General features: G+C 39.3%; 2 protein-coding genes across 16 annotated transcripts in view; both read left to right on the forward strand.

Annotated features, from left to right (window-relative positions):
* ryr1b (ryanodine receptor 1b (skeletal)) overlaps nucleotides 1-11601 on the forward strand; it is a 71931-nt gene extending 60330 nt beyond the window's left edge. For 8 of the 15 annotated variants that reach the window (XM_031573673.1, XM_031573674.1, XM_031573676.2 and 5 more), the window contains 19 exons: nucleotides 2017-2046; nucleotides 3267-3296; nucleotides 3730-3811; nucleotides 3887-5196; nucleotides 5378-5478; nucleotides 5596-5752; nucleotides 5853-5939; nucleotides 6073-6348; nucleotides 6518-6648; nucleotides 6769-6811; nucleotides 7272-7402; nucleotides 7939-7999; nucleotides 8109-8255; nucleotides 8598-8732; nucleotides 8970-9126; nucleotides 9263-9327; nucleotides 9437-9537; nucleotides 9846-9897; nucleotides 10002-11601. In XM_031573673.1, coding sequence (XP_031429533.1) covers nucleotides 2017-2046; nucleotides 3267-3296; nucleotides 3730-3811; nucleotides 3887-5196; nucleotides 5378-5478; nucleotides 5596-5752; nucleotides 5853-5939; nucleotides 6073-6348; nucleotides 6518-6648; nucleotides 6769-6811; nucleotides 7272-7402; nucleotides 7939-7999; nucleotides 8109-8255; nucleotides 8598-8732; nucleotides 8970-9126; nucleotides 9263-9327; nucleotides 9437-9537; nucleotides 9846-9897; nucleotides 10002-10097 — 3192 coding nt within the window. In that variant the 3' untranslated portion in view covers nucleotides 10098-11601. The other 7 variants (XM_031573683.2, XM_031573684.2, XM_031573685.2 and 4 more) reach the window with 3 other exon arrangements.
* A 1380-nt stretch (nucleotides 11602-12981) lies between these two features.
* On the forward strand, nucleotides 12982-22521 carry LOC105897134 (galectin-4). Its single transcript, XM_031573691.2, has 10 exons — nucleotides 12982-13023; nucleotides 13164-13252; nucleotides 14244-14448; nucleotides 15694-15807; nucleotides 16623-16638; nucleotides 20621-20646; nucleotides 20747-20776; nucleotides 20879-20967; nucleotides 21453-21618; nucleotides 21765-22521. The coding sequence occupies exons 1-10, from the start codon at nucleotides 12982-12984 to the stop codon at nucleotides 21909-21911; spliced, it is 924 nt and encodes a 307-aa protein (XP_031429551.1). The 3' UTR covers nucleotides 21912-22521.
* Nucleotides 22522-22825: the final 304 nt, after the last annotated feature.

Consider the following 22825-nt stretch of genomic DNA (forward strand, 5'->3'; position numbering starts at 1 on the left):
TCAAAATTGAATTATACATCCACTGTATTAATTTAATATCCAATCTTGTTTACATGGTCTCTGCAGTTATACATTCACTGTATTAATTTAATATCCAATCTTGTTTACATGATCTCTGCAGAGTAAAGTATGTATCTGCTCAGTTCTTTCTTCCTTTACTGATTTACCTTTTTCAGGCAGTTTTTACATTTGTCAACCCCTCTTGTGCAAAGTGTGTCCCTTTGTTCAGCTCGTTTCTGTCTCCTGCTCTCAAACTCTCAACAGTATTAGCCAACAGTTAGGAAGCATGAGTGAAAAAATTAAAGCTCTGGGATAGTAATATTACGGAGACTCTCAGCACTGACAACTAAAAATGTAAAACCTATAGCATATTACTATATATTTATCTTACACGCCTGGGGCTGATGATTAGAAACAGTTTGGCTACAGAGGGACACCTATGCTGTTGACTTTAGGTAATACTTTTACAGTTGCATTATGAAAGTGTAATAACAATGTAACCAGAGGCTATCAGGCATTGAATAAAGAGAACATTCAGTGTAAATGATTTTAATATTTGTATCTATTCCATTAATTTTAGTTACAATACAGTAGTGGTTACATTGTTATTGACATTGTATTAATAGCACTCTTAAACACCTTGCTACTATTCCTTTTATTTCCCAAATGAAGTTTAAGTAATTGGATGCTGTGGGTTGTATTTTGAAAGCAGTACGAGGTAAAGTAAAGGTATAGCTGGTAAACTGGACACACCACAGCAGAATTGGCATAGGTGGTAGTTAAGAGAGTAAAACGGGCATAGGTGGTAGTAAAGAGAGCCAAAAGGGTGAGCAACTGCTTAACTGATAAAGATAGCGAGTTGTTTTCATTGGAAGTACGTTATTTGGAGATGAATATGAATATTTTTTACATTCTTTCAAACATTAAACAAAAGGAAATGTGAAGTCTATATTGCATATGAACCAGTATGTTACTCAACTTGCATGTCCTTGAGTTAATGTAAGCTGTCATCTTAGTAAATGGTATCATATTATATTTCAAACAAAGTTTTATCTAAGCAAAAAGCCAATGGTCCCATTGTATTTCACTTCAAATACAAAAGAAAAAAAGACTTGGATTGGTAGGCTTTGGATTGGTTTACTTATGTCATGAAATTGGACAATCGACTGATATAACTTTCTTAAGGGGATGGGGTTGCACCCAGTTCATTGCAGTTGATTCCTTTGCTGTTAAAAAATGCTACATTATAACAAGTACAACGCACCTCAAGAACTATGGAAGCAAATTAGTTATAGTTATAGGTTTCAAATGTTGAGAATATTAGTGTGAATAGGACAACTAAACAGCTGCCTTTTGTGTCAAATTGGGAGGAAACATACAGCTGTTACTGGCACAATACTGCTGCCAAAATTACAACCCAAAGAGTATTTAATCCATTTAATCTCTTCTTTCATTTCCAGTGATATAATCTAATTCTTGAATAATTCATCTAATAATGTAACTTCTAGATATTAGTGGGTGCTAAGCTCACTGTGTGTGTATTAATATGTGTGTTGTTGTTAAATGTCATGTTCTGTTTGAGCTCAGCTTTTTGATGTGCACCTACTTCCTTTGAAGTGTTGCTGTCTGTTTCACTCTATTTGTGGGTGTCAACCTGCCTGATACACACCCAGTTCCCTTTTAAAATGCATTTTTGTATTTTTCTCTACTAAAGAGTTTATGTCCTGTGTCTACATTATATCAATAGAATCAAATGTGATATGCCAATGGCAAAGATCCCAGTCAATGCTGATTGTGGTTTTCTGGTAAGGTGATGAGCCGATTGGCTCTCAGAGCAGTCAGTCAGTGTGGCTGCTGATCCTCAACACTTCAGTAGAATAATCACAAATAGTTCTAGTTGACAGACATCAATGTCAAAAATACAACATTAGGACTATGGGGAGAGATATAATAATACAAAAATGAATTAAAAATGTTGGTGGATAACATTTTTATTCTGATGTATAACCCTGCCAGATGCACCCTGACCCAGGACTTCAAATTGGCGTAAGGACCTGTGTCCCACCTTTTGCCATCATATTAAACATAGTCCCTGCTTGTAGTATTTTTCCCCATAGCTTTCTTTTTAATTTCCCTTCCTCTTCTCTTGTCTTCTTTACTCTGACAGTCTTTGGCAGTCTTCTTCATTTTTTATGGCTGTGCATTATCTGGAGGGCACTGTTTTTTTTATATAGATTTGTTCCTTTGAAATTATAATTTTTTTTATTAAAGATAGGGAGATTGTAGCAATACAATTTCACTGACAGTCTGTTTGATGGTCAAATGGTAATTAAAGAGACTAATGCAGTGCTTCCTAGTCGCAGCCCCAGTAGGAGAGGTAAGATCTCTGCCCTGACACTCCCTCAAAGCCCACATTACATTTCAGAGGTGTTTCCAAAAGAAACCTTTTTCATCAGGGTTGTTGGAAGATTGTTACCACAAATCACTTTTATTGGGTTGAGGACGTGCCACCACGCTTGGACAGCTGCTGCTTGCTGATCATTGGGTTTATTGTACCCACATCACACTCATGAGCAATTAACTTCACTATGTAAGTTCAAAAGCTTCCAGCTGACCGTCTACTGTGGAAAATAGCCACAGAACCATACATTCATAACAAAGCAATGAAAATAACATTGTCAAGCTATATTGTCAAGCTCAGTTTCCTAGTCACTATATGTACTTATGTTGCAGAGGTACAATGATACTTAATGGCAATGTATGGTGGCCATGGAGGTGGCTATTTCAGTTTGTGAGTTGGCAGCAATGTACATAAAGGTGCAGTATGTATTCAAACTCTTCCAACTTCTTCCAGGTATTTGAATGTGTTTGTTTACATTTATCAAAATGTCGAAAAAAAAGATCTCAATCAATGAGCCAAGGTGCATGGAAAAGACAGGATACTATGAATCCTTCCCTTTACACTATTGCTTCATTTTTACAGAACTACTGGATTTATTGTAGTATTTATGTCTGAACAGAAACATACTGCATCTTTATATTTTTCCAACAAATCTTTAACCCTGTAGGGTCGCTAAGTGAAATGTCACCAAGATGACCACTATTCTTGTTGAATGTGCTGCTTATTCATTTGTGTCTCAATCCCTTCTATTGTTTTGTGTGCCTTCGGCTTTCTTTTTCTTTCTCAGTAGTAGTTTTTTCTGTGGCTTATGGTATGTGATGGTATGTTTAAAATCTATATTTGTTATTCGTAAATGCAAACCAAGGATCCTTTCTGGAGTAGAACACATTCGGAGGTAAGGTGAACACAGACTCACCAATGTCCTGTGCCATATTTGTTTGGCACTCTTAATTCTGTGCCCGCTTAAGACTCTTCATTGAGTTTTAAATAGCTTTGGCGTCATCTGTATCCCAGAATGCAAAACAGAAATTAGTTCCAATTATGCTGAATCAAAACTTTCAATTTCCACAATAAAAGACTTGTGCTGTGCTTTCGCCTGAGGCTGACTTTAGGCACAACTAACAGGGACTATGATTAGTCTGTGCCCTATACCACTGTCTATACAGCTCCACCATCCTTCTCTTGGTAAAACACTCTTGGTACAATGTTGCTGATTCTATGAAGTAAACTTCCAAACAGTATGTGTGTAGTGTATTCTACAGACAGATTAACAATAACTGATTGTTATACTGTTACTGTGGTGTGTATGTCCTTGTCATTAATTTCAGGATTCTAGTCAGATTGGACTTCTGAAGGAGCTACTTGATCTTCAAAAGGATATGGTGGTCATGCTGCTTTCTCTTCTTGAGGGTAAGACACACTTTTGCTTCTGATAGTTCAATAAGTTGCATAGTGGGTTACTAAAACCTGACTTTTGATTTTCAGGGAACATTGTCAATGGCACAATTGCCCGCCAAATGGTGGACATGTTGGTGGAGTCCTCCAGTAACGTGGAAATGATTCTCAAGTTCTTTGATATGTTCCTGAAGCTGAAGGACATTGTTGCCTCTGATGCCTTCCTAGACTATGTGACAGACCCACGTGGTCTGATCTCCAAGAAGGATTTCTCTAAAGCGATGGACAGCCAGAAGCAGTACTCAATTACAGAGATTCAGTTCCTGCTCTCCTGTTCTGAAGCAGACGAAAATGAAATGATTAACTTTGAGGAGTTTGCGGACCGTTTTCAGGAGCCAGCAAAGGACATTGGCTTCAATATTGCTGTTTTGCTGACAAATCTATCTGAGCATGTTCCTCATGATACTCGCCTGCAAAACTTCCTGGAACAGGCTGAGAGTGTCCTTAACTACTTCCGCCCCTTCCTGGGCCGTATTGAGATCATGGGAGCCAGCAAGAAGATTGAGCGTATTTACTTTGAGATTAGTGAGGCCAACCGTAACCAGTGGGAGATGCCCCAGGTTCGGGAGTCCAAAAGGCAGTTCATCTTTGATGTTGTTAATGAGGGTGCTGAGTCAGAGAAGATGGAGATGTTTGTCAACTTCTGTGAGGACACAATCTTTGAGATGAATATCGCCTCCCAGATTTCTGAGCCAGAAGGGGAAGGAAATGAGAATGGAGATGATGAAGAAGAAGAGGAGGGAGGAGCTGGTACTGGAGATCAGGGAGAGGGAGAGGAAGCCAATGGAGAGGAGGCTCCCCCTGAGACCAGCTCAGCCTTTGCGGACTTTATCAAGGGTGTAGTGGACTTCTTCAACATGTTTACCTTCCGCAACCTTCGAAGACGTTACCGCAAGCTGAGAAAGATGACCGTAAAGGAGATAATAGTGGGCCTGTTCACATTCTTTTGGACTGTCTTCATGGGCATCATTCACTTCGTCTACAGTGTGTGCCGGGGCTTGTTCCTACTCATCTGGAATTCATTGTTTGGTGGTGGCCTGGTGGAGGGTGCCAAAAAGATTACTGTGACAGAGATCCTGGCCAGCATGCCTGATCCAACACAAGATGAGGTTCATGGCGACCTTCCTCCTGAACCTGGAGCCCGAGGTGTGCAAGAGGGTGCAGGTGATGGTTTAGAGGAGGATTCTGCCGGAGAAGAGGGAGACGAGGACGACGGGAAGGAGGCAGATGGAGGAGGCAGATCTGGCATCGACGCACCTGGTGGACTTGGAGACATGGGAGAGACTGAGCCTGAGGAACCCCCCACGCCAGAGGGATCCCCACTGCTGAAACGGAAACTTGTAAGAATTTGTGAAAAGGCACACTATAAGTATTTCAGACCAAAAACGTTTTGGGAGATTATTGCAGGTTATTGCTCAGTTGCAAACCTACAAGATGAGATGTTAGGAGTCATGAAGCACACTTAAATTGTTCCGGTTAAGTTAAGTTCTCCAGTTCAATGGTGGTGGTGATGTCTTACAGTTGGCTGCAGGTGAAAAGGGAGAGGGGGAAGGAGAGGAAGTGGGAGAGGGTGAACCAGAGCCTGTTGAAGAGGAAGCTCCTCCAATACCTGAGAAATCAGAGTGAGTTTTTCTGCATTTGTCCTGTTCTTCTGCTCTCCTTTGACCCCACTTCTCTCTCATGTTGCTGTAAGTGATACCATGTGTGTTATGATGATATTGTTTGTCCATTATCTGTAGTGCTGAGAATGGTGAGAAGGAAGCTGAGGCTGAGCCAACACAGGAGGAAGAACAGGAGGAGATAAAAGTGAAGGCCAAAGCCAAAAAAGTGAAAGAACCTGAAGAGGAGGGCTTTGAGCTCTGGAATGAGCTTGAAATCCAGAGAATCAAATTTATGGTAGTTATTTACAATGGTATTGGATAGAGGCATACTCTCAAAAGTGAATCGTTATTGTCTGTTGGTTACTGCAACATGTGTTTGCTTGTGTCCTTCACAGAATTACCTGTCTCGGAACTTCTACAACCTACGCATGTTGGCTCTGTTCATTGCATTCGCTCTCAATTTCATCCTGCTTTTCTACAAGGTGAGGGACAAACGCTTTCAGCTTTTATATTGCTAAATATTTTAGCCAAAGCACTATGACCTCTTTCCTACCATGTCGTGTGCACAATTGGCCAATTGCAAGGATCTGACCTGAGATTCTGCGTGCATCTTAGGTCTCAGGCAGCCCACGTGGTGAAGACGACGATGAGGGTTCTGCATTGTATGAGGGTTCTGCCATGTTTGAGGGTTCTGGATTGTTTGAGGGCTCTGCGGGTGAAGATGAAGGCTCGGCCATGGAGGATGGTGGCGGAGATGAGGAGGAGGATGAGGGTGCTGAATACTTTTACTTAGAAGAGAGCACTGGGTACATGACACCAGTGTTATCCATCCTTTCCATCGTGCACACCATCATCTCTTTCCTCTGCATCATTGGTTACAACTGTCTTAAGGTCAGATATGAATACAATCATTTCATAGAAATTGCTTTTGCAGGAAGGAAAGAAAGTTTTGCTGACCTGCCATTTCAACCATGATTCTTTAAATATTGTAACATTAGAAGAGTGTGTCTTCAGTTTTCAGTGACATGGGCTGTGCACTTTATAAAACACTGTCCTGCAGGTACCCCTAGTTATCTTCAAACGGGAGAAGGAGCTGGCCCGCAAACTGGAGTTTGATGGACTCTATGTCACAGAGCAGCCTGAGGATGATGACATCAAGGGCCAATGGGACAGGCTGGTTCTGAATACACCGTAAGAAATCAGTTTGCTAGTGTGTAGTGGACAGTCTGCATTAACCCACTACTAATTTTACTTTACAGTTTCACCATCATTTCAGGACTTTTTTACTTTAATTGTATGCTATTTGCACAGGTCATTCCCCAACAATTACTGGGACAAGTTTGTTAAGAGAAAGGTACGTACCCATATTTTGTAATTTATGTTTAATGTGAAATTAAACGAGGCAGTTTACGACACAGTAAAAGAAAAGGATGATAAACCACGATCAATGGGTCATAGAAAGATATCTCTTTAAGAGGTGTTCTTGTCAGTGCACTGCCATCCCATAATATTGACATGACACCGCATTCATTGTGGTCTGGAAAATTATTAGTCACTGTTCACTTTCATAATATAGAAAACACCTGCGGTAAAGTCTAACCACTTTGGGGAAAAGAAAATATGATGTTTCATAAATTATTTGGGGTGGATTTTTCCTTTTCACAGGAACCTTGAGTGAATGCTGATGATGATTTTACCGATATTACTTAGGGGGAACAACTATGACAATCCATCAAGGATCTATGTGTATAATTGTTGTGTGTGTGTCTGTTTATGTAGCCTATGTGAGTGTTTGAGTTTTTCTCTCATCCAAGGCTCTGGATAAATATGGGGACATCTATGGCAGAGAGAGAATCGCTGAACTTCTTGGTATGGATCTTGCTGAACTTGATGTCAGCACACAGCAAGAGAAGAAACCTGAACCAGTCACCTCCATGTTTTCCGGGTAAATAACCACGGTGTTATCATACACTTACAACTTCATATATGACAAATGTTCTTATAATGAACATGCAATTTAATGAAACGTTATCAGCTAAGGCCTTTGTAAAGTTATAAAGAAAGTTTGCTAAAACACATTAGAGCAATTTGAGAACACAAAGCAGAGTTAATACATAAAAAAAATTATATTATACAATGAAATTCAATTATACAATGAAAAATGTCTAATATTCTCCACAAACAACCCTTTGCCCTTCTGGTTTGTTATACCAGACTGCCACAGTTAATCATTGTTTTTTTTAACAATTTTGCAGCCTATCTAATTTAATTAAACAGAACAATATTGATTAGGGATTGAAAAATGTAACACATGGGTATTTGTGGAGAGATTTGTCATTTGAATTCCATTCATGTTTTTAATAACTTGAATGTGTATTAGTACTCAGTATCAGTATTCAACTTTAGTTTCTTTACATAATGTATTGTCATTTTTGACTAATAATATATATTTACCAAAATATCGGTATCCCTTTGTATTAGGATCACCTCAATCGACATCAAATACCAGCTCTGGAAGAATGGTGTGGTATTTACAGACAATGTGAGTGGAGGCATGTGTGAGGCCAGAAAAACAAAGTTACAAAGTTATGTTCACTCTTCTGTCAGTCGCTATTCTAGGTGAACTGAAGTGCATTTGTTTATGTTTACAGACCTTCCAGTACTTGGTGTGGTATATGGTGATGTCTATGCTGGGACACTACAATAACTTCTTCTATGCCTGCCACTTGTTGGACATCGCTATGGGAGTCAAAACACTGCGTACCATTCTGTCCTCCGTCACTCACAACGGCAAACAGGTATTGCTGGATCACTGTGGTGTACGGTGGTGTTCGGTTGTATTATGTATGTATTATGTTTGTGGACTGGTTTGTCAGTGGTCAGGGTCACTGGACATGTTCAGTTACTTATAATAGGTATCGTAGCGGTGTTAATTATCGGACAGCGTGTGTTATCGGCACACGTTCGCGTTGTCATGTTAACTCATTATTAAACTGAGCATATCGATTGTTAATCCATTATTAAACATTTTGATTGTTTAACAGAATGGCCGATGTTTGACACTGTGCGATAACTGACATAGCTACGCTAATGATAACAAAAGAGACTCATATGTTTCCGTTCTCTCTGTGATTTATCAGTTGATGATGACTGTGGGCCTTCTTGCGGTGGTGGTGTACCTGTACACTGTAGTGGCATTCAACTTCTTCCGAAAGTTCTACAACATGAGTGAAGATGAGGATGAACCAGACATGAAATGTGACGACATGATGACTGTGAGCACGCCATAATGCCTGCGACAATCCTACACTGCATAACTATATCCACATCATACCATATCTTAGTTTAGAGTTAGATATTTACTATTTACTTTACTATACTATATTTACTATACTTTTAAAATATAACTTTGAACCCTCACAGTTATGCATCAATGTGTCAGATAGACAACTTTATCAATGTTTTTGCAACTGTAATGTTTTTGCAACTGGACACCTGTGCTCTTTTCTCAGTGCTACCTGTTCCACATGTATGTGGGTGTGCGGGCTGGTGGTGGTATTGGCGATGAGATTGAGGACCCAGCTGGTGATGAATACGAGCTCTACCGCGTGGTGTTTGACATCACTTTCTTCTTCTTCGTCATCGTCATTCTGCTTGCCATCATCCAGGGTGAAAATATGCAGAGATCAGCTTGTGTATTAGCAGGGCTGAGAAACATGTCAAATGCTGCTTAAGTTAATCTCTGCCATAAAATGTGTAATTGATGTCTAGTCATTCATCTGATGTCATCTCTGGCACTGTTCAGGTCTGATCATTGATGCCTTTGGTGAACTGAGAGACCAGCAGGAGCAGGTCAGAGAGGACATGGAGGTAAGAATTCAAGTGTTGTTTGTTTGTTTTTCACAGTAGAAAATGATTAAAGTTACAGTACAGTTAAAGTACAGTTTAGGTTCACGAGAGGTTTATGTGATTTCTTCAGACAAAGTGCTTCATCTGTGGAATCGGGAGTGACTACTTTGACTCGACTCCGCATGGCTTTGAGACGCACACATTGGAAGAACACAATTTAGCCAATTACATGTAAGTGTGATTTCCAATACAGTTAACTGTGGATTTTGCCATGAGAATATGGGGAGATTTGGATGACATCAGACTCATATTCTACAATTCTGCTGAACAGCAGCTCAAAGTGAAAAGATACAAACAAAAAGATTAAGGATAATTAATTGTAATTAAATGATTATGATATTATTATTATTTAGTGTTTGGTGTACTGGTTTCTCAGTCTTCCTGTCACAGATGCCCATACCTAAGGGGACAGATAACATATCATGAACTGGTACTTGTACTGCCGAAGGCTGAGTAGATGTCTTTGCTTTCCTCCTCAGGTTCTTTTTGATGTATTTAATCAACAAGGATGAAACTGAACACACTGGACAGGTACGTGTCTGAAATAGTTAACCACTTTGTGACCTGCCATTGAAATCCATCCTTTTAATATACTAATATAACTAATATACCCATACCACTGTTTCTCCCTTCAGGAGTCCTATGTGTGGAAGATGTACCAGGAAAGAGCCTGGGACTTCTTCCCAGCCGGAGACTGTTTCAGAAAACAGTATGAGGATCAACTAGGCTAATGGGGATTTTAGAAGCATATGTGTTTTGGACGAGGAGACAGAGGAGTAGACCAAAGAGGGGAAAGGAATACATACATAGACGCAAACTTGAAACACCTAGCTTTTTATATGAAGTTTAAGTGTGTCAATGAGACCTTAGACAAAACAGCTTCAAAAGATACGGACAAGACATGTTTTTTTTTTTACGGAAGCATTCAAACACCTTGCATTGTTAACGACCACTCAGACGGACGGTAAACCAAACTGATCTTCAATCAAACTTTAACATTTTATCATTGCTCCCAACATAAATTGCTGCTGATTGTAACCCATCTCAGTGCCTAATAGTTGTTTCTTATAAAGCACACTATGAACTGACACGGAAGTGCTTCATTATCAGTATGACTAGTGCTACAACGGTAATTATAGCTTTGCTCTTTTTATTAGACCTAGTACTACAGTCTGTAGTTTTTAATCCAAGTGTAACTAATGCTAGTTTTAAAGTTGTATTTGATTATTTTTGTTGTTTGTGATATTGCCACCTCCTACTGTATGGTCACAAATATAAAGTATTTGTATTACAAAAAGCAGACATGATTGAAGCTGCATCACCTGCCTGGCACTTAACTATTTCTCCGAAAGAGAACATGTACAGCCAGTGGCAGGCCCATTATTGTGTCTCCTCCTGGAAAGCTAGTTTCCTAACAGGACGCTCCCTTTAAGATCCGTCGAGCTGATTATAAGTTTGGAATACATAATGATGTAAGTAATACCTGTTTAAATGGGTAAAACCTTATGTGAGAAACCAGTTTGCACTCTAATGTCTTACTTTGCGGTGTGATTCTCACCACAACTATCCAAGTGTCTATAACAATAATAACAATAATAGTATCATCAACAATAGCACAAAAGAGCTGTTCAGAGTTGCTAATGTGAAATCAGTCCTTGTGTCTTCACTGATGATTTACAAATTCACATTGCAGAGATGCACAGACACATCTTTACCATTCATCCATTCACTTCATTGTGGCCAGTGCCATGCAACGAAACAGAATATGTGCTTGGCTTCATGGATGTCTTCTGAAGATAATTCATCTTTTATGAGTACAGTTATCTACCTTGTTTCTTTGAAGCTTTAAAGTATAAAGCCATTGTGTTTTCTGCTGACAAAGGATTTTTATCATAGTTATTTTCAGCAAAGTGCTCTCTTATTTTTATTTATTGAATGATTAATATTGAAGGACAAACAACGGGTTGTCATTTCAAATGTTAATGACCACCAGAATTATGTGTGCACACTCTCTCACATACACACATCTTTATTTTGACCTTTGACACGATGTGGGTTGTGATCATGGCAATGTGTGAGGTAATGTATGCCAGGAATGATGACATGTTGGCCCAGAGAGAGGAATGCCATGGCTGACAAGTAGAGAAATAAGAGATTTCTAACTGTGTGCCATCTGACTGAAACCTGTGTCTCAAAAAAGAAATAAATAAAACGGATTTAAATATTTTAACAGCATTACTGTCTCCTGTTTAGTATATGTTTTTTTTTTGTTTATGTTATGACACAGTTGATTGGAACTTCCTGTTGCAACCCTTTGTGTTTTACAATCATATATGATAGTGATATGAAAATCATACAACTGCTATGAATGTAATCCTACATTTATAGTGAGATAAATCAAGGGTAATTGATTGCTTAAGATGACTAATGGAATGGAAGCTCTTTCTTAAGAAATGGAATAATTGTGCATCCGTTGTTTACTCAGTTGAGTATCCAGGGCGTAACTAGACATTACAGGCCACCTGAAAACAAGTCACCATAGACCCACCTTGTATCCACTTCAAAGAACACAAGACCAACCTTTTCTGACATAGATCACAAGTCACTATCAGAAGGAGAAACTGTCTGACTGCAAAGCATTCCCTTTAACCACCGAGGCTATGCACAGGTGAACTTTAACACACTTAATCCATGAGCCCTTGGTTTAATGGCTTTCTCGTGTCAAATTTAAAGGCATACAGCAAAGATTTTTTGGGCTTGATCTGTCAACTCGCTCTCACTTCTTAAGATACCTGCCTGAAAGCAACTGTAAATCATGGGAAACTTGTTAAGTCAAAGAATGTACTGTTTTGAATAGAGGTCTGCCCCTGTAAATGGTAACTAAAACCAGACATTGTGCCTTCCAGTTTGGGTTATGTGACAGGCGAGTGGAAATTGACCCACAAAATATATGCCAGTTTAAAAAAATGTTTTATAGATTTGTAACAGTTTAAAAATAAATAGTTTGTGAGGTTCATATACAATGTTGTAACTTGTACATTTGTGTCAGAATATGTGTATACATGACAATAATTAACCCTTAAGCAAGTGAACCAGTGATAAGAAATCATGTGTACTGAAGGAGTACTACAGAATTCCTTTTTGGTATGCAGCCCCTTGCTTCGGTGTTATCACTCTACTTAATTAAACACACACCCTGCCTCCAAGACTTCAGTTCACCAATGCCAGCTGTTCTGTGTCCATTTAAACGCTGTCAATTAAGCGAGTCTCATACAGCGTTTAATTTTGGTTTGGGAAAATGTTGTTACGCACTGTTTTTATACCTACAGCTATATCACATCTGAACATTCCTTGAGCAATCAGGCAAACCAAAGCAGACCCTGCTATACATTAAAGCCCCACCCCACATTCGCCTCTTTGTTGATGAGCCACTCCTGTACCGTGCCATTCAAACCCGGCCTGCTGATAACACTCAGCAAATAATGGAAGTTTCCTGTGCCTTGCACTGGAGAGGGCATAATTCCCCACCCTTCATTGTGCGCATATAAATGAAAGATTCCTCGACACCGTGCTCTCTTCTCATTCGCGCTGCCTCTGGATTCTCAGCGTGCCACCATGTTTACAGCTCCTCCAGGTTACCAGCCCATCTATGGCCCCGTGAGTTCATCCTCCCATCTCTCATCTTTTTCGATGAAAAATACATTGTGTTGCAGTGTCACGGTCATTTCTCTCAGATGTTGGGGCATTGGAGTATAACATTTTTTCGAACTTATTTTGCATTGTTGTGCACTTTGTAGAGCGTCCCTTACACGGGGCCTATTTATGGAGGTCTGAGGGCAGGAATGTCTCTGTACATCCAGGGAGCCATTCCTCATCATATCACAAGGTAACCTCTTACTATTCCATGTACTGGATATATCTGGTTGCAATGTTACAGCACCCAGACCTATTACTAATATATCTAGGGATACGTTGTGATACCTGTAAATGATCTGTGTACGGTATGAATTTTGATCATAAGAGGGGAAAAGGTGTGTGCGGGTGGTAAAGGTGAATGTGAGAGGTAAATACATGTCTATCCATGTACGAAGGGGGGGTGGAAAACATGAACATGAAAGGTTTACAAGATAGGTACAAATATTTTGTATGAGAGATTAAAATGGTTTGTAAAGTGATAACGTGGCAAAAACTGAATTTATGAAGTAAATATAATTGAAGGAACACATAGTGTGTGAAAGGTGAACACAGGACCTACATGATGAGCTCATAGGTGTATGTTAGAAGTAATGTGCAAATTATTATGGGCAGTTCACCCATTTGGGACTGGGACGTAGAGGTTTGCTGAGGAGAGAAATGAATCTGTTGCTGATTAATCATGTGGCTGAAGAGCATGCGCGGGGACTTTACTTTGCTCAGACTGAACATACAAGTAAAATACACATTGGTAAGCTGTTTTATTTTCATTCTCAAGGCTATTCTTGAGTGAATCCGTTAGGCAGGGCTCAGCACCATTAATAGTCCCCCCAATTACACAATAAAAAGTAACATGAAGACAACCGCTGAGTAGGCTACTTGGGTGTCCAATGGAAACATGAGAATATGATGAGCTAGATGTTCCATTAGACTGGTCTGACGGCTATGGCCTTCAATAAGGTTTGATGCACAAATATAGGCTTCCAAGTGCTGCTTCTTAAAATAGGAAAATACTAAAATAGTAGTAGTAGCAGTAGTAGTAGTAGTAATATTAGTAGTAGTAGTAGTAGTAGTTATAGTAGTAGTAGTAGTAGTACTAGTAGTAGTAGTAGTAGTAATCGGAGGTGGAGCAGCAGCAGCAGTATTAACAACATATTCACAACAATTTTCATTCTTATTCCAAGATTTGAAGTCGACTTGCAGTGTGGTGAGTTTGAGGGATGTGACATAGCATTTCACTTCAACCCCCGATTTGATGGCTGGGATAAGGTGGTCTTCAACACATTCCAGAATGGGGAGTGGGAAGAACAGGAGAAGATCCATCAGATGCCCTTCTCTAAAGGAGAAGCCTTTGAAATGGTCATTGCAGTCACCTCTGAAGGCTACCAGGTAAGGCACTTAACAAGTGAACACATTCTAATCAAAATCGTTTATAGTTTTCTGAGGGATGGCTTGTTGTGCCATTATATACTGTAGTACTGCACTTTTCATTTAATCCTTTATTGATCTGTACATTTTAATCACAGGTAAATTCAAATGACCAAGGTAACTGCTATTAAACAAATGACACGATGGATGGATTACTAATACAGTATAGAGATAAACAACAATATAATAGAATTATAATCTATAGTAGGCATGAGAAGCACAAACACAATTGTACTTAACTACATAATTATTATTGTTTCCATGAACTGAAAAGTAATGACAGTAGTCAACTGATGATATGCTAACCACGCCCTGCCATATTTACAGGCAATGGGCTACATTTATGAAACCTCCTGAATTTCTTTGTCTGATTTTACTTTTTAATTGTATTTTATATGTATTTATTTTATTTTATTATAATTATTTCATTAATTTGTATTATTGTCATATTTTTAATTTTTTCTCTAAATTCACTGGTAAATAAACATATTGTTTTTGTCAAATGAAGTATTATCATCTTAGGCTATCGACATATCTATATTTTATGAGGGCAGTAATACAGGCATGTAACATTTACACCCCTGCTGTGGTATCAAAAAGTTGAAGTGGGAGGGGCAATGTTAACATCTTTCTTTTGCATAGACCCACGGGTTTGAATGAAACGTGAATTAAACATATCTGTTGCCAGGCTTACTTTTCATTGATCAGTTATTTTGTCGTAACTTTTAGTGAAACAGTCTTGTAATCTTGTGTTAAAAGGTAGCTTAAAAGTACATTATGAGGTATATTTTTGTAGATAACTAATTTATACAAAATCAAATTAATTTCGTTTACATGCTCATGTGAAGAACAGTTAAACACACCAGTTGTTCCCACGGACCAGGCTATTTACTATGCAGTAAGAGCAGATCTTACAGCACAGCATGAACAAATGTCTCACTAAAACACATCTATTAGCAAGCTAGCTAGCCTTTATCAGCACTGACTGTGTTGTTGGTATTTGCCAGGTAAGTCGATTGGCTTTTAGACAGTTAGCTCTCTAGTTTCAGTTTCGGTTCCACTGCTGCTTTAACACTCTGAGATTCTTCTGAATGAAGAGTGCGTTACAAATAAAATGAATTATTATTATTATTATTATTATTATTATTATTATTATTATTATTTAACACAGGTGATGTATGTAGAGGCCTCTTGTTTCTCTCACAGGTAAATGTGAACGGGAGTGAGTTCTACATGTACCCGCACCGCATGCCTCTGGACAGAGTGTCTGCTCTCCACATTGCTGGTGATGTGACAGTTCAGTCCATCAACATTATAGGGGTGAGTAATGATCACTGACATTCCCCACAATTCATTCTGTTAAAAGAATGATGATAGTGGCTAGGCTTATGTGTAAGTTATGCAAGCAAGTTATGCAAACGGTTTAACAGTGAAAAGGAGGCTGAATTTTGGATGCAATGTTTGTTTAATTGGAAACGCACTGAAATGACATATTACACAGAACATCCCACAGGAAGGCACAGGGAGGCATGGGTGTAAGTATACTGTGCATATGACTGTGAGCAAATGACTCTTTCTTTTGATGTTCATTGCATCAATCCATTACATCAATAAGATTAATTTGCTTATTGCATGACTTTCACATTCAGTTCTTCCAGAGATTGTCTTCTTTAAATCATGTTGGGTCTTGCTATGTTACACATTTGAAGACTTAAAAACTGTATGACTCGCTCCTACTTTAGGGTATGCAAGGTGGAATGGGAGGCATGGGGGTAAGTACATTAATCTATAAGTAATAGTCTTCCGATCTTATGTCTTGAAATTGATAATTGATAACTGATAACTGATCAATTGATAATTGATTAAAACTAATGTACTGCCGCACAAAGGATCTACAGTGCACAGGTATAACATGAATATGCTCTGGAAATCATTTCAGGGAGGATATCCAGGGGGAAACAGTGGCATGGGCGTAAGTTCACACACACTTTGTGTTTGTCTTGTTCCTTTTTAAGTGCAGTTTCTGTACACAAATGAAGATGAACAAAACTGATTATGATAAGATGATACCTTTTCCCCAACTACATACACTGTATTGCACATGGCAGTAAATAATACTCAACTTCTTACACTAGGGTGGATATCCTGGAGGTGGAATGGGGGTAAGTATATATGCATCCCCTACTTCCATTGTGTGTTATAGCTTGGGTCAATATACATACCAACAACTATAATAATAATAATAATATTAACTTTTATTTCTATAGTACTAGTCAAGCAGTTGACACACAATGCTTTACATACTCCACATGTGTGAGGGATTTCAGTTCAGTACAGTGCTCTGCTTTGTAGCCTGAATGGCAAAGTAGTACAATGGCAATGTTGAATATTAATAAAAAGAACAGAAACTGTATTGCACTAGATTACTCCTGGAAGTCAAGAGCGCCATTTTGAATTGAGAGAGCATTGAGCTCTCTGCCTTCATGCAAATAATCTGTATGCACACTTGATTTTGCCACACCTTCACACAGATGTCCGTATGCTCACGTCAAAGGATCCTGCTTTCATATAGATTTCCATATGCTTGCATTCAAACATAAACTTTTACTCATCCTTGCACCGCCATCTTCACACTTGGATTTATCTGTAACTGGCAGCGAGTGACATCGTGCCTACTGACATAACATGATCAATAAGCCATCGTGACACATAACTTTATAACTCCATTGACGTGTCATTCAGGAGTCTCGCATTGGCATAGGCAGCTGTTAATGACTTCGGAAAGGCATAGCGCAAGTTGTAGCTCAGACATGCAGGCGAGTGAGCAGGTTACAATGAAGTGTTCTACCTTTGTTATCTGAGAGTTTTGTAGAGAGATTATAAATATCTATATAATGGATAAATTGGGTAAATACAAGTGCAGACCTAACTAAGGACACACACCTAGAAGCAGGTAGGACAGGTGTAAGTGTACTGACAGCATGATAGTTGGCCGCAAAACTGATAACTGATCAATTGATAATTGATTAAAACTAATGTACTGCCGCACAAAGGATCTACAGTGCACAGGTATAACATGAATATGCTCTGGAAATCATTTCAGGGAGGATATCCAGGGGGAGACAGCGGCATGGGCGTAAGTTCACACACACTTTGTGTTTGTCTTGTTCCTTTTTAAGTGCAGTTTCTGTACACAAATGAAGATGAACAAAACTGATTATGATAAGATGATGATACCTTTTCCCCAACTACATACACTGTATTGCACATGGCAGTAAATAATACTCAACTTCTTACACTAGGGTGGATATCCTGGAGCAGGAGGGGGTGTAAGTATATATGCGTCCCCTACTTCCATTGTGTGTTATAGCTTGGGTCAATACACATACCAACAACTATAATAATAATAATAATAATAATAATAACTTTTATTTCTATAGTACTAGTCAAGCAGTTGACACACAATGCTTTACATACTCCACATGTACGAGGTATTTCAGTTCAGTACAGTGCTCTGCTTTGTAGCCTGAATGGCAAAGTAGTACAGTGGCAATGTTGAATATTAATATGATCAAGAAAAAAAAAAAGAACAGAAACTGTATGGCACTAGATTACTCCTGGAAGTCAAGAGCGCCATTTTGAATTGAGAGAGCATTGAGCTCTCTACCTTCATTCCAAAAATCTGTGTGCACACTTGATTTTGCCACACCTTCACACAGATGTCCGTATGCTCACGTCAAATGATCCTGCTTTCATATAGATTTCCATATACTTGCATTCAAACATAAACTTTTACTCATCCTTGCACCGCCATCTTCACACTTGGATTTATCTGTAACTGGCAGCGAGTGACATCGTGCCTACTGACATAACATGATCAATAAGCCATCGTGACACATAACTTTATAACTCCATTGACGTGTCATTCAGGAGTCTCGCATTGGCATAGGCAGCTGTTAATGACTTCGGAAAGGCACAGCGCAAGTTGTAGCTCAGACATGCAGGCGAGTGAGCAGGTTACAATGAAGTGTTCTACCTTTGTTATCTGAGAGTTTTGTAGAGAGATTATAAATATCTATCTAATGGATAAATTGGGTAAATACAAGTGCAGACCTAAATAAGGACACACACCTAGAAGCAGGTAGGACAGGTGTAAGTGTACTGACAGCATGATAGTTGGCCGCAAAACTGATAACTGATCAATTGATAATTGCTTAAAACGAATGTACTGCTGCACAAAGGATCTACAGTGCACAGGTATAACATGAATATGCTCTGGAAATCATTTCAGGGAGGATATCCAGGGGGAGACAGTGGCATGGGCGTAAGTTCGCACACACTTTGGGCCTCATTTACTAACATTGCGACCGCAACTTAATCTGCGCCTTTGCCAAACCGCAAATAGCGCACGGTATTTTGCATCCTATTTATCAGACAAGAACCCTCGTCGCGTCATCTGCGCCTAACACCGCCCATTAGTGTTATTTAGCGCTCCGCGAAAATAGGGAAGAAAGAGCCTGCGTGTTCCACTGTGGATGATGAGCTAAAATTAGAAGCTTTTGGTTCACGAGGTTACAGCAAACTAACCCAGGTAAATATAGAAACTCATAAATATTTCTCCGTTTAGCCCTTCCGACCACATTAAAAGTTGTGATCACTTTGAATTCAAGACTGTCTTTTATTGGTGAGCTGATTTGGGGAAATTAAACTTTTCAGCGAACATTGAGTTTCTGGGTTGCTATGGTTACCCCTCAGGGTGCCTGTGCAGCTTCATATTAACGGGTTTATGTTCACAAGAAAGTTCATATTCACACATATTAACATGAGTTAATCACACACAGGCAACTGCAAACTGTTAAGATGGGTCTCTAAGCTAGAGATAGCTAGGGTAGTTAATATCCAGGTTAACTGCTCCATAGCATCCCGTTAAATAGTCTGGTAGGAATACACGACACCCCTTACTTTAAAACGGCGTATTCCAACACTGCAAACCATGCTTTTCAAAAACGCTGCTCTAGGCAGATACATTTGAAAACTGTAGTTGTAGGTTGCCATGGCACTGGGGGTAGCTTGCGCTTGAGAGGCTATGACGTCAAAATAAACATGGAAGGTGAAATGAATATGCTGCTCTGTCTCTACAATTTACTTACCGGTAGTTTAGTTAGTGTACTTCGAGTACAAGTACTTTTCCTGAATAGATACGCGTTACTCCTACGCATATGGTGTGCACTGTACTCGGTGTGCTTGAACTATGAAATACCGTTTAAACCATACAATGAACGGCGATTCTGGGTAAGACGTTGCCGAACTTTTCCCGAACAGCTAGCTGGTGGGACAGTTTGTAATTCTATTTGTTTGTATGCCTATATTAAATTATATATCAAATATAAACATTTTTCAAATTTCTCGCAGGCACATAGTTTTCATTTAGCAGCTGATATGTCATGCTAAAACACCTCTTGTTTCGTTACTAATACATAATTAGGCGCACTTTACGCATCTCCTCCCATCTCTTTGCGACGAACACCCACTTTCCCACACCCACCTCCTAGCAGCGGTAATCTGCGCTTTTACTCAGGTGCGCCTCCTTTGGAAATAGGGTTTTATGTCTTTACCCGCTATTTTACACCTGAAATGGGCGCAATCCTGTTAGTAAATGAGGCCCTTTGTGTTTGACTTGTTCCTTTTTAAGTGCAGTTTCTGTACACAAATGAAGATGAACAAAACTGATTATGATAAGATGATACCTTTTTCCCAACTACATACACTGTATTGCACATGGCAGTAAATAATACTCAACTTCCTACACTAGGGTGGATATCCTGGAGCCGGAGGGGGGGTAAGTATATATGCGTATATATGTTGAATATATCAGAAAGCAATGCTGTGTTGATGCTAACACTGTGCTCTCTTCAAACAATGCCAGGGATGCTATCCAGGTGGAGGCATGGGAGTAAGTCCAGTGTAACCACTTTTTGTAGTATATATTATATACTGTAATGTGTCTGCATATTGCAATGGTCACTGCATCATTTGGCAAAATGACAAATCAGCATTACCTGATGATATTTCTACACCTGGCTTGTGCTGCTAGATTCTCCCATAATTATATTCCGATCTCTTCAGCAGGGAGGTGGATACCCGGGAGGAAATCTGCCGGTAAGCATTGTTGTGTGTGTAAATGAGATGAGTACTGCTAACGTTCATTATGATATGAAATGGCCTTAGGAACTAATTTCACGTTTTTTCCCCCTCCTAGATTATGGGTTTGCAACCCATCTACAACCCTGTGAGTAACAAAGCATACCAGTAAAATGAGGTTTTTTTTCTAAATGCACAAGACTAACTGCTTTGGCAAACTCCTTAATCATTGCATTGCACACCTTTTCAGCCTATGCCCTACTCTGGCATGGTCCCTGGAGGAATGTCCCCAAAAAGGACCATCATCATTAAGGGCATGCTACCCTATGGAGCCAACCGGTCAGTTGGCCTTTTTCAGACTGTTGCCATGTTGCGAGAATATTAGCAATTTTTTGGGGGATATGTAAAATCAATGCAATGTGTCTGTGTCACAATGATTTTGAAAAAGGAGAATACGTGTTTTTTTTGCAGGTTTTGAAATAGTCAGCTGGCATGATGGGTTTTAGTGGCCCTTAGTTATTTAACCCCTGTGCTTTTTACAATCTACTGTACTGTATGTGTGTTGTGTTGCGGAAGCATGACACTTATACATGGCATTATTTTGAGTCTGTTAAGAAACTCCATTGTTTACAGCTTTATTCATGGACACTTGATCGGATCATTTAACACAATTAGCTAATGGAATATTTCAATCAGAAAAACCTCACATGTGAACACAGTCACTGTAGGCCTTTTCATTTGTCTGATTATAATTATTTTAAATTTTTAATGAATTAAGTGCTCTCTGGGTTTGTACTGATTCAATGTCCTATTTCATATGGCAGGTTAGCCATCAATTTTATGGTTGCATGTTCACGGGACGTCGCATTTCACCTGAACGTCCGACTTCAAGAGGGGATAGTTGTTCGGAACAGTCAAATTGGAGGCGACTGGGGCCAAGAGGAGCGAGAGCTCAGTTTCAACCCCTTCCAGGAGGGCCAATACTTTGATGTGAGTGATGAGTGACGGTTATACCTTTGTTGAATGTTTCAAAGGTTGCAGCATTATTACCCCTTGTTTACGGACAATACAAGATGCACTAAGTATTTTTGCACTTTGAATATCTGTCTCAATGGTTTCACTGTGTTTCCCCATAGATCTCCATACGCTGTGGAAACCAGAGATTTAAGGTGTTTGTCAATGGGCAGCATATGTGTAACTTCTTCCATCGTGTTCAGCCCTTCACACAAATTGATCTACTTGAAATCGAGGGAGACGCGCAGCTTTCCTACATACACTTCTGATACCAGCATCCAGTCTACCTACGATCAGTAACAACAAGGTCACATGACATGGTACCAAGATTTAGCGCTGTTTTGCATCTAAACTACTGAATTTTAAATGAATTCCCTGAACTAAAAGGAAACATGTAGATTATTATATGTTGTCTCTATCACAGTAAAGATGTAAGTTGTACACAATAAACCGTAAATAGGAGTAATACATAATTTGTACTGTATTATTATTTTGTTTTTGCACTTTGGTTAATGGGATTATTTTTTTTTAAATGCTATGATGACAGTGGACATTACGTTTTTCTCTGATCTAGTCACCAGGATATTCACATAAAGGAGCCACTTGTCTCAATGCAGAAAGTTAATAACACACTCATTAACTCATTAATATCGTACATGACAATGTAGCACCACTTCAACAACCAGCTACTCTGAAGAGGCAGCCAAGGCTAGTAAGAGCAGCCCCTTTGGTAGTATCTGTGACAAGGTGTACCCTTTGGCAAAGCAGCAGCCAGGCCTTTCCCCTGATCTGCCATGGCAACACCAGAGATCCTCACCATGTGTAGGTCATGGCAGGATATCTGATCTGAATGTTGGAGGTAATAGCAGGCAGAGGTGAATTATGGAATGTCCCCTCCATCTTGGACATCTCAACTCAAGTGAGTGACTGTCTTGCTCATCACATTGTTAATTTGGTGGTGAAGCAATAGACACACAGGGCCCTAATTTCATTGACGGGCAACTGTCGTGCATTAACTACTTTTAATAACTTGGCAAAAACATTCTGCTAAATACCATGAGAAAGATACTGAGCCCAAAATTGGGTTGGTTAGCCCAAAGCACCCACACGCCACACGATAACTTTGAACTTTGTTTGTTGCTTTGCTCATTGCCCCATCAATGAAATTAGGGCCTATGTGTAT

This window comes from Clupea harengus, chromosome 9, assembly GCF_900700415.2.
Source record: "Clupea harengus chromosome 9, Ch_v2.0.2, whole genome shotgun sequence".
NCBI classification, from domain to species: Eukaryota; Metazoa; Chordata; class Actinopteri; order Clupeiformes; family Clupeidae; genus Clupea; species Clupea harengus.